Raw genomic sequence first — 12,628 nt, forward strand, 5'->3', positions numbered from 1 at the left:
ATTAATTGAATGTTATGTCTTCAACAATTATGACCCGTGCGGCAGCACGGGTGCAAGGTCTAGTATTAGGTTAATTGATAGCATGACCTAATAAGCTTTAAGAATAAGTGATATCTTCCACTCCCATCCATTACAAGTGTCAGTTGTGTGGGCTTCAATTTCGCAAGTATGTTTCAATTCGATATGACATGTGCATGTTAGAATTGGTTAAATTCGCTCTCGCAAATTTCACTCAGATCAATTGTGAAGTCCCTCTATAAATAAGAATGCTGCTCTTCACCGAGCACATTTTGCTCGCGCCCTACAGCCATGCCAAAAATGCCCTTGCGCAAGTTAAGTCACGCTGCATGACTTAACTTGCGCACCTTATAACCTCTGTGTGACTTAAGTAACGCACCACTGGCCTATGCGCGAGTTAACTCACGCACGTTGGCCGGTGGTAAGAACTGAAGAACAAACGTTTTTTGGACGGTGGTCAGGTTTTCAACCTTCAATCCACACGTTTTCTACAAACTTTACATGTTTTTTTGACCACATTTATGGTGGTTATAACCTACACTACCATTCCCACCTATAAATACCCCTCCATACTTCCCTATTTCCTCACACCATCTCACTTTCTCCCCCTCCTCACTCTCTCCCTCTATTTCTCTTCTTTCTTTCTTTTTTCAATATTCTCTTTGAGGGCAAAAGTGATTAAACTTCTTTGGGGTAAAATAGTGAGTAGCCGACTTGGGGAAGTGATCAACCCTTGGGATAAGTTTAAATCTACTTTTTTTTACTCAATAAACTTTTTACCGTGGGTAAAAAGATTCTTGTTGGGGTATAAAAAAAATCCGATTTAAATTTAGCCCAAGGGTTGGTGATGTATTTTCCCAAAGAAGACTGCTCACTATTTTATCCCAAAAGGGAGAAAATAAGTAGCATAAATTAGTGAATTGGAATAAATTATTGTATCAATTATTGTATTGTATGAATTCTATTAATAAAATGAGATATTGTTATATGCCTCAATTTTGTTCATTCCTTTTTATATTTGCTTTTATTTTCTAATTTTGTATTTAATGAATAAATATTAATTTAGTCAATTTACTTTTATTTATATTTGTATTTAATTAATGAATAACATCGAATCAATATTAATTTAATAAATATTAATGTATGAATAATTAGAATAAAGTAAATAAAATAATGTAGAATAAAGTAAATAAAATAAAGGCTTATTTGATCTAATGGTCCCTTGATTAATTTCAACTTTTCATTTTGATCATACAATTAATAAAACGTACGTTTAAGTCTCTCACTTTTTCCTCCGTTTGCCAAATAAATCATTGGTGTTAAGTTTAACCCCCAAATGTCTATGGTGAACCAATCTTAAGATTAGTTCACCATAGACCTTATTAAATTTTTTAATTTAAACCGTTGATATTTTTTTGAAAAAAGATTATCATTCAATTATACAGGTGTATTTTATCTTACGGTGAGTCAACAACACTTAATTATTTCTCCCTTTCTTCACCTTCTTTTCACCATCACCTTAAACAAATTTCCAGAAACAACATCACATGATTTCAGAAACAAATTTCCAAAAGTGGAACATCAAAAATCAAAACACATATATTATCATGTACCACAAATACTGCATTTTGATCTTTCCTTACTCCTTCCAGTTTCTCTCTCTTCTTTTGAATGTCTGTATTTCCAGTTTCTAAACAACAATCAATCTTTATCATTACAATTGCAACAACAAGAACAAACCCACCACCATCTGCAAATAAAAAATAAAAAAATTCAGAATTTTAACATCACATGAATTTCCAGAAATCAAAAATCAAAATAAAAAATCAACATCACATGAATTTCCATAATTGTAACATTACTCATTCCTTCATCTCAATATTCTTCTTCTTCTTCCCCGTAACATTCCTTTTTCCATGGAATCCATAACTTTGAAAAGAACCACGAAGAGAAGAACGAGATCTGGAGAGAGGAGGTATACGGTGGATCACGTTTACGGCGGATCGGAGAGAGGAGGTTGGTGGTTGTTGTACTGGATGGCGCACCGGTTAAGAGAGATAGAAGTGGAATTCGCAAATGCCTAATAACAGGAAGAAGAAATACAAAGTATGGTGGCCGGAAAAGCCCCATCCCGCGGCGGAGGAAAAAAAGGGTCGACGGAAAAATTGTTCCTTTCATGAAATTAGTTGGACCAATGGAAAGCCCTCGTCGAGAGAATAAAGAATATGGTCTTACTTTTTCCGAACGGTGCACATGGTGGACAGTGCGACGCCGAGAAGGGGCGGCGACGGTGGTGGTTTTAAGGGAGAAGAAGAAGGAGCTTACGCGTGAAAAGAAGAAGAAGGAGCGGACCTTTGTATTTTATTTTTTTTATATAAAACCATGGTCCATTTATTTAATCCTAATCCAATGGTAGTCTTTTTTTAATCCAATGGTAGTTGTTGTTGGATCATTGTAAGATAATCATGGTCCATTTAATCTAATGGTAGGTGTTTTATTTAAAGATCAAACGGTTAAAATTTAAAAAATTAATGAAGTCTATGGTGGACCACTCTTAAGGTTGGTCCACCATAGACATTTGTGGTTAAACTTAACAACCAAGGATTTATTTGGTAAACGGAGGAAAAGCTAAAGGGCCAAAAGATACTTTTTATTAATTATGAGACCAAGATGAAAAATGGAAATTAATTGAGGGACCAATGGATCTAATAAGCCTAAAATAAATTAGAATAAAGTAAATAAAATAATTTAGAATAAAATTAATAAAATAATTTGAATTAAAAATTACGATTAAATAAATTCGAATAAAAATTGCGATAGCGTGAATTCGAAAAAAAATTACGACAGCGTGAATTCGAATAAAAATTCAGTAAATAACTTATATAGCTGATTCTCAGTAATACATGTTCTTATCATTACATTACATTCCGAAATGTACCTTCCAGCTGCAACAATTATCTTACCACTCAATGGGGCAAATTCAAACTTGTTAAGCAACAGGACTCCAACATACGATCAACATCTTGAATGAGGGTATAAGTGTCAAAAGAATGAGGTGCATTCCTTGACACTTGAATACCAGCATTCAAGATGCTTATCGAATGTTGGAGTCATGCCGATTAACAAGTTTGAATTGCCCCAGAGCAAGACAATTGTTGTAGTTGAAATGTGCATTCCAACTACAACAATTGTCTTACCTTTGAATGGAGCAAATTCAAACTTGCTAAACAACATGACTCAAGCATTTCACTCGGCATTCATGTTTTCCTTTGAAAAGAATAAATCTTTGTTAGGCTTGCTTTAGACGATGGTATTCAAGTGCCAACGAAATGAGGTCCATTCCTTGACACTTAATACCTTCGTCTAAATCATCCTAACAAAATTTATTCTTTTCAAAGGAAAAACACGAATGCTGAGCAAAATGCTTGAGTCCTGGCCGTTTGGCAAGTTTGAATTACCCCATTTCAGAGGTAAGACAATTGTTGTAGTTTGAATGCACCTTACCCTAACTAATAACGATCTTCTGGCGGAATCAAGTTGCTAATGATATCTTTAGTTGATCTCAGCAACATTACCCGCATATCGATCCACTAGAACATGTTGTGCTCCCAAAACATGCTCGTCACATTTTCGTCGTTATTTAACTCCACCCAAGTGAATGATACTCTCCCCTCTTCGAGCATTGGACGTTGATACCGAACTAATTCCACCCTCCTTGTGTCTTTGGGGTTGACTCCTTGGTTGAATTCATTCAGTTGATCCTTGAGACCTCTTAACGTTACATCAAGGCACCGAACCTTCAACCTCCGAGGTTCTCCGCCGTTGAATTCTGCATGAATGTGGATCCACCCGGCCATTGCTTCAAATCTAATCTACACAATAAGAAATTAAACACAATCAATGAAAAACTCATTCCAACATTTTATCAAACACTTGGAGTGAAAATTATACATAAACCCTAAAAATGATAACTACAACATAAACATGCAAACATCTAAATAATTAACCAATATTACTCATTTGCATGTAACATTGTATCATATCTTGCAAAAAAAATCAAAATTTAAAGAAACCCTAAATCTAAAAAAATCTCTAAAACTCAAAACTACAACATAAACATGCAAGCATCTAAACATTTAAGCAACACAAGTCATTTACATGCAAACATTGTATGATTTCTTGCCAAAAACACCAAAATTTAAACAAACTCTAAATCTAAAAAATTTCTAATTTAAGAGAAAAAATCCAACATATAAACATAAAAGGTTAATGATGTTTGATCATGAAAACTTACTTGTTATTGGAGTGTTGTTTGATTTGAACTTGAAGGAATTTTAGAATTGGATGATTTGAGAGAGACTTTTGAGATTTTTTTTGAGATTTTAGATGAAAAATGAAGAAATGAGGTGCTCTGCCATGTTTAAGACAGTACGTAGCGTGACTTAACCAACGCTGCGCTAATTAACTCACGCAGCGTTAGTTAAGTTGCGCAGTGATTAACAGTTGCACAAGTTAACTAATGCAAGGGCATTTTTAGCATGGTTGTAGAGCGCGAGCAAAATGTGCATTGTAAAGAGCATAATTCTATAAATAAAGGACCCCGCCCAACTCATTCCTTACTCTACATTTCCGAAAAACTTCTTAAATCTCTCTTACTCTTTTATCTCATCTCTTTTTCATCTATTTTTTTCAATCCTTTCGAGTTAAACTGATCATCGTGTCATATTGAAGTGATATATAGCCATGATAGTGTAGTTCTAAAGCAGTTTTCCACTAGTTAGTGGTAAATCGATATAGTTTGTCGAAACAATTTTATTTTAGAGAGGTTATGGTTGATTGTATGTCTTGCAGAATAATGTAAAGGAAAATGCTAGATATCAAGAATGATTTTATAAGAAAAATTCAAGAATGACATAGCACAATAATCACCTTTAGATTTCAGTCTCATTTATTAATCTTTCATAAAAAAAAGATACATAACACCCACCACCCCATGATTTTCGGCCAGGCTGAGATTTTATTGGTTAACATTAATTTCAGGACTATTTCTTGATAAAACCTAAGGGTGATTATTCTGCCATGTCATTCTTAAAATTTTTTTGAAAAAATCTTTCTTGATATATAGCATTGCTCTAATGTAAAACAATATATAATAAAATTAATCTATTAAATGATTTAATATAAAAAAAAAATATTTATACAACTATTTTATGTGAATTTTTTACCAACTCCGTTGCCATCCCTTCCTTTTTTCCTCATTCTTTTATATTATTGATCACTAAACGGAGGAATAGCAAAGTATCCTATATATTCAAGATAAATTTATCATTGATTTTGACAAAATTCAACCATTTTTCTTACTTGACTTTTGTGACATCAGATATAATCATTACATGGGAGTTGCTACTCTAGCCTAAAATTATGCATTGGAACCAGGAAGAGTGATCATTCCAAAACTTTTGCCAAACAAGGCAATAACCAAACCAAAAACTTAGGTTTGACGCTTTCACTCTCTTTCTTCTCTCAGTCCTCTTCTTCATCTTGAGAGTAGCATTTTATTTTCATCGTTAGAAGATTTCTACATTTTCTATTTCTATTCTTCATCAAACACTTTCTTCTTCTTAACTCACGTGCTAGTTTCTCTTTTTAATCTTTTTGTAGGTGCAACTACAGTTTTTTACCCAGAAACTACAAGGTCAGATATTCTTTTCATTTCTCACTCATATATGCTTTATTTATTTTTTATTGATCTTGCTTATTTTGTTATTATGTTATGCTTTACCATTTTTTTTTTCCTTTTGGTTTTGAATCTTTTCCCCATTGCTTGAGTTTTACTGTTTCAGTTTAGGGTTTAGTTTATCTTTTCTCTATTGTTTTGTTTCACTATCCTTTGCATCAACAATGACACCGGCCACGACAATGACACACACAGATACCGCACTGACACAGACACAACACCTTGACACTTGTAAATATTTGAAAAAGATAAATTAATTGAACTTAATCACGTGTGTCGTGTTGGACACTGAACACGCTATCTGTTGGAAGATTCGGTGCCTATGAAGCACGGCCACTCCTCGGGTTAGGCACGTGTCCGACACCGACACTTGTAATTACACTAAATTATGTAATTTTCTCAAATTATTAGCGGTGTCGGCGTACCAGTGTCTGTGTCGTGTCTGGTATCCATGTCCGTATCCGTGCTTCATAGGTCAGTGCTAATACTATTGTAGTTTACAGGGTTTCTAGGCCTTGTTATATCCTTTGTATTTTGTATACAATACATGTACAATTACTGCACCGTGATGTTATGCTTTATAAAGTTTTCCTTTCCTGTTTTCTCTCCTTTCATCTCAAATCAGATCACTATTGTTTGACTTTTATTGTTTCAGTTTTATGTTATTCTCAAAATTTGGTAATTTCCCTTTTGTTGTTTTATTTTTATGGTGCTGTTTGAGTTTTATTCTACCTTTTGTATACATGTACAATGAATGAGATGTTTTCACATTTTTGGTCCTTTTGATTCATCGATGTTTTACTTTACCATTTCTGATTCACTTTCATTTTAATTTCCCCCCTTAATTTTGTTTTTTTACTTTCTATTTTTTGTGATTTAAGTTAAGGTTTTGTGCCTTCATTTGTGAAATCTGAACATTTATTATGACAGTGTAGGATCGATGGCAGGACCATTTGACACTGTCAAAGGGATTAATACCACCACCAAGGAAAAATGGATGATTGGAGTTAGAATAACAGATATGTGGATTGTTACAAACATGAATAACCATCAACATCTTGAAATGGTTTTAACAGATTCCAAGGTGAACTCCAACTAAATATTTTTTTCATTAAATGCATGCTTGGTTTTAATTTAAGCTTCTTTTTGTTATTAGGGGGATAAAATTCAAGGGATAATTGTGAAGGATGACATAGCAAAGTGGGGATCGATCCTCATTGAGCAAAAGACATATGTGATGCAGAATTTCAAAGTCCTAAAGAATGATTTACAATTTAAGCTTTGTGACCATCCCTGCAAGATGATCATTCATGGTGGGAGTGTAATTTGTGAACATCCTTTTCCAAACATTCCTCGAACTAAGGTTGAGTTTAAAACTTTTGCTGAAATACTGACTGGAAAGATGTCAGAGCCCAATGATAGTTATGCTGAAGTAGATACTCCACCTGGTGATCCTATTGATGCTATTGTGCAAAGCACGTATCCAAATCTTGTTTCACAATACAATAATGAACAGTTTTTGCAATCAAGAGCTATTTTGACCTCAACAGATGAGGTAGTTGATCAAATAAATGATTATGTACTTAAGTTGATTCCTGGTACGTGTAATTAGTTAACCATCAGTAGAAAGAAACCCTTCAATTATTCATTATCATGTGAACTTAAATTTGAGGAGCTTTGTTTAACTTTAGTTTTGTTCTACGATTAATAGGTGAAGAAAGGGTGATTTATAGTGCCAACAGGTCAGAGGTAAATGATGTACAAGCATTTGACGCAATTCCTCCTGAATTTTTACAATCTCTCAAAACATCTGACCTGCCAAATCACAAACTCACACTCAAGGTTGGGACCCCAATAATGCTTCTAAGAGATTTTGACCCGGCTGCAGGTTTCTACAATGGTACTAGGTTAATTGTTACATGGCTAGGAAAATTTGTACTTCAGGCCAAAAGTATATCAGGAAAAAATATTGGTGAGCTGATATTAATTCCTCGAATAGATATGTCTCCTTCACAATCACAATGGCCTTTCAAGCTAATTAGAAGACAATTCCCAATTGTTTTCTCATATGCTATGACAATCAACAAATCTCAAGGTCACTCCTTTGACACTGTGGGCCTATATTTACCTAAACCAAGGTTCAGTAATGGTCAGCTGTGCGCCACCTTTACTAGAGTCAAAAACAAACAAGGACTCGAGACTCTAATTCGTGACAATGAGAAAAAGGAAATGTCCAGCACTGCAAATTTAGGTGGTCTTCAGAGAGGTTTCCTAAACCTTTAACAAGTAATACTTTCTGTCCTATATATTCTATTTACATGGTCATTTACATCTATTGCTTATTTATACCAAATTATCTTAATATTTCTTCTAACTTCTGACGAAATAAGCAACATGATTTTCAGTTAATTAATTAGACTAAACATCGATCTTACGGTTCATTTCAACTAAAGAAATAGATATATCAATATGTGGCCAATAGCTAATTTTGTTCCTATAGTGGATTATTTTCTATCAGTAATTGATGCAATAAAAAATCAAAAAGTGGCCATGCCCTTCTGCTCGCAACAAAATCGTAGTGAATAGACGTATGTCAAGAAATTGCACACATTAGTCATCTCAATTGAATACTATATGGTTTCCTAAATATTTGAAACTGAAGCAGTGAACAATTAAATATCTTTGTATACATTCTATTATACACAAAATTGTTAGTTTGTTTTAATTCAAATTTGTTAGTGATTTAATTATGTTAGTTGGTTAATCACATTTACTTTTAGTTTGTTACTTGGTTAGTTACAAGTCTCCTTGAAAGTAGCTTAAGGTTGTTAGGGTTTGTTACTTTGCTTGTGCTTCAAGCAACTTATACTAGACTTGTATATAAGACCATTATCTTGTACATTCATTAGTAATCCAATATTACAATTACATTCTTCAATTCTATAATCTTCTCTTCTCTCAATTTCTCTCTAATTCACAAATTCACCAAAACCCTAAAACTGAAAAACTGCTTCTGGTTTCTATTGCTTGTGTGACAAGCATTGATTTGCTGCGCTAACAAAAATTATATGCTTTCAATTGCTTATTAACTGAAATTTTATTTAACAGGATTTTTTGTTTACGGGAACCAACCTTCACGGAGATGTTTCTTGATGAGCTAGGCGATCATTGGTGATTAGTGAATGCTGATGGGAATAAACATCTTGTCAAACACAATGACAAGCTGAAGATAAAAAATAGTTTCAACAACTCTGTCAATGTCATCAGAATTTAAGCTTTACTTGGATCTTGTTGCTATTGAGTTATATTCCTAATTTCCGTCATTTTCTTTTAAAATTTTAGAACATATAAAAACTCAACTGTGTTTTTTTTATGGTTAACATTAATGGATGCACTATATTTGATCTGATATCACATCGTATGTTGATGTATCATTATCATTATGCTGCCAAACCAATTTTAAATGTTGAGGAGAGTCATGCTTAGAATGCCTCTCTCATGCACCAGGGGCATGCTTGGAAAGGTTTTACAGAGCAATTTAGTTTTTTTTTTTGATAAGGCACAAAAACACTAAAAGGCAGGATTAGGGACCTGAACCCATGTACACTAAAAGGCAGAGCAATTTAGTTAATATTAAAGAGACAATATAAGAAATAGGAATGTGGACTCTTGTAAATAAGAAAAGGCCAAGGAAATAAGGATGAAAAGTGTGATGTCATAATCATCTTCTTTTCTACCTGTGTTCTTCTTCTCTAGATTCTCTCTAATTCTTCCTTTTTTATTGTACTCATTCAAGCTTATAATTTGGTTATGTAACGTATTTTACTTCTCTAGTTTAAGGGTCAGTTACATACTCTTAAATATCAAACTATGATGGAGTAAGGAAATCAACAAATGATTATTTAACGGTTAGGTGTAATTTTTAATCCTTGATACTCAGCCAATAAAGATTGGTCTAATTGGTAATTCAATTAGCCTTAAGGCTAAAATATGGTTTTAGTCCCTCCAAATATGTCTCGTTTTGGTTTTAGTCCCTGGTAAAAAAAAATTTTATTTTTGGTCCCTGCAAAAATTTTTGTTTTTGAAAATAGTCCCTGACCCCACTTTTGTGATGATTTGCATATGTGGCACATTATAACTTAACCAATTTTGTAGTTTTTGGTCCCTGCAAAATATTTTGTTTTTAAAAAATTGTTTTTAAAAAATTTTGCAGGGACCAAAAACAATTATTTTTTTTACCAGGGACTAAAACCAAAACGAAACATATTTGCAGGGACTAAAACCATATTTTAGCCTTCAATTAATATCTCAAGGCTGTGAGGATAATACAAGTTAATATTTTTACAATGTCACTATTTAACTCCCCTACTCCACCTACTAAGTAAACCTTATGAATTTAGCAAAGCAAACCTACTTGGATAGTCTGGGTAGTATTGACTTGAGATATTGGAGTATGCTCCTCTTCAAGGTCTCAATTTCGATTCTCTTCGGTATCAATTTGGAAGAACTACTTTAACTTAAAAAAACATGTAACAAGCGGTTTCAAAAGAAGATAAGGAATAACATACACACCGTCTTGTTAGGATCAACTTCAACCCAAAATTCAAGATTACATTAGCAAGATAATCTCATTAACAATTAGTTATTCTGATATGAAAACTCAAGAAAACCAACTTGGGAAAAAGAAAGTGTGACTAAGTTCAATTCTACACCATTAGAATAGGAAAAAAAAAATTGGAAAAAAAAAATGAAAGAAACAAGAGGAATAGTAACATAAATAAAATGCAATAATTGACCAAAAGTTCTACATGTTGGCAAAAAAAAAAAAAAAAGCAATAAATGTAGGGGTGTATTGGACTTTTCAAACAAAATGTGGTTGTTTATCAACCTTTATGTCCATCCATATTGGTGTGGAAAGATTTTCAGCGTGGGTCCCATTAAATTCTTTCTTTCCTTGGCTTTTTTAGAGAGTTCCAAATAAGAGAAAATGCTTCTTTCCCTCAGCGTTCTCTCCTTCCCACTCTCTTTTCTTAGGAACAAACACACCGTTAGCGCATCATTCTTAGCTAGAAAATCAGCTGCAGTGTTACCCTCGCACAAAGTATGTTGTAAATTTTGTGTCGTTTAGCCTGGGAAAAGGGAGTAGTTTCCCACCATAGGAAAGTTGATTCTGACTATTGGATCAAATGAAGAACATGGTATTATCATGGACTCTTAAACACTAGATATTTTTCACACTCTCTCCTGCCACTCTCATCTCTCCTCCATCCTCACTCTCCTCTCTTTCCACCAACGTCTCAAATCTGCTTCTTCCTTCGTCCATCCCCAATCTTTTCATCGTCGACTCCACTCGTCGTCCTCGTCCTCCCTTGAACACCCTCGTCCTCATCCTTCATCGTCATTAACACGACACAACCTCTCCTTCATCGCCTCAACCTCGGCCGACTCCGATTTAGATGAAAGGTGTGAGAATTTTTCCGGAAAGACCAGCGACAAACCCTTTTCGTCTATCCGTGTCACACCGGTCTTGGTCACCGCCACTGTGTCGTCTGCCGGCGCTCACACACCATCTGTTGTCACAATCCGCCGATCTAATATTTGTTGCCCTCTTTTCAATATGTTTGGTGTTAATCTCTTCCAATTTTCATACATAGGTTTGTGCTTATGTTGTTCGAATGGTTTCCTTAAGAATTTGCATCACAGTATAAAGAAATATAAATCTAATAAAAGAAATATTTTAATCACTTAGAACAAAAAGAAAGCAATACAAAATTAAGTTGCAACGCAAATTAATTTTTGCATTCCACGTAAATCGATTTTAGAATCTCCTCACCCAATCACCACTCAACCCACACTCAGATCTTTGCATTCCATATCCAAATATTTGCATTACAATTTCAGTCCAAAACAACTTTCTTTTCTTATGCTAAACTGACGTGGTTTAGCATGGGAAAGGAAGGTTGTTTCCCACCAAGAAAAAGTTATTTTTAGTCATTAGATTAAAGAGAAACATTTATTTTATTATAGTCTATCCACACTATATCTTTCTCACTTTGTCTTCAACCTCAACCATTTCCAACTTTTCACCACCACTTGCAAACTGAACAACTCCGGTGATCACCTCTGCCACCACAAACGGTAACATAACCTCCACCACCTCTGGATATTACTAACAACGACAACAATTTTAATCCAATAAGCATTTGTACCAATAGTAGACAAATCTAACTCCAAAAAACTATCAAAAAATATATTTGCGCTGTATCTGTACATACATCGATATTTGGTGGGGGAGATGAAAACACAACCTATTTATCTTTATCACAATCCAATTTGACTCAGCTTAATATTTTCATCTGGAGAGAGCTTAAGCCCAAATGAACTCACCTTTAATTTAACATTGATTATTTATTCAACATTAAAATTGAGAAATGGTCAAATCTTGGATTTGACTGAAATTGTATTGCAAATATTTGGATCTTGAATGCAAAGATCTGGGTGTGAGTTTGAGTAATGATGGGGTGAGGAGATTCTTAATTATATCGATTTACGTGGAAAGGAAAAATCAATTTGCGCTGCAACTTAATTTGTATTGCTTTCTTTTTGTTCTAAGTGATTACAATATTTCTTTATACTGTGGTGCAAATTCTAAAAGAAATCATAACAACATAAACACCTCTGTATGAAAATTGAAAGAGATTAAGAACAAGCATATTGAAAAGAGGACAACAATTATTAGATCGGCGATTGTGACAACGGAGAGTGTGGGAACGCTGACGGAAAACACAGCGGCAGTGACCAAGACTGGTGTGACACAGACAAATGAAAAGGGTTTGTCGATGGTCTTTATGGAAAAATTCTCACACCTTTCAT

General features: G+C 34.0%; 2 protein-coding genes and 1 long non-coding RNA gene across 3 annotated transcripts; 2 read left to right on the plus strand and 1 right to left on the minus strand.

Annotated features, from left to right (window-relative positions):
* The window catches only part of LOC11408488 (uncharacterized), a 31,403-nt gene that overhangs the window by 13,509 nt on the left and 5,266 nt on the right, over positions 1 to 12,628 (plus strand).
* On the minus strand, positions 1,500 to 2,150 carry LOC11427971 (uncharacterized). Its single transcript, XR_005643849.1, has 2 exons — positions 1,855 to 2,150; positions 1,500 to 1,768 (listed from the first exon to the last, which is right to left on the minus strand). It is a non-coding gene; the product is annotated as an uncharacterized lncRNA (long non-coding RNA).
* Positions 5,454 to 9,090, plus strand: LOC11422948 (uncharacterized). Of its 2 annotated transcripts, XM_039829861.1 has the most exons (6): positions 5,454 to 5,513; positions 5,680 to 5,713; positions 6,691 to 6,839; positions 6,912 to 7,353; positions 7,467 to 8,041; positions 8,864 to 9,090. In XM_039829861.1, exons 3-5 carry the CDS (start codon positions 6,696 to 6,698, stop codon positions 8,036 to 8,038), a joined length of 1,158 nt encoding a protein of 385 aa, XP_039685795.1. In that variant the 5' UTR covers positions 5,454 to 5,513; positions 5,680 to 5,713; positions 6,691 to 6,695; the 3' UTR covers positions 8,039 to 8,041; positions 8,864 to 9,090. The 2 variants fall into 2 exon arrangements, with proteins under 2 accessions (XP_039685795.1, XP_039685796.1); XM_039829862.1 differs by lacking the exon at positions 5,454 to 5,513 and having other exon boundaries at positions 5,599 to 5,713.

Source organism: Medicago truncatula, chromosome 1 (assembly GCF_003473485.1).
Source record: "Medicago truncatula cultivar Jemalong A17 chromosome 1, MtrunA17r5.0-ANR, whole genome shotgun sequence".
Lineage (NCBI taxonomy): Eukaryota > Viridiplantae > Streptophyta > Magnoliopsida > Fabales > Fabaceae > Medicago > Medicago truncatula.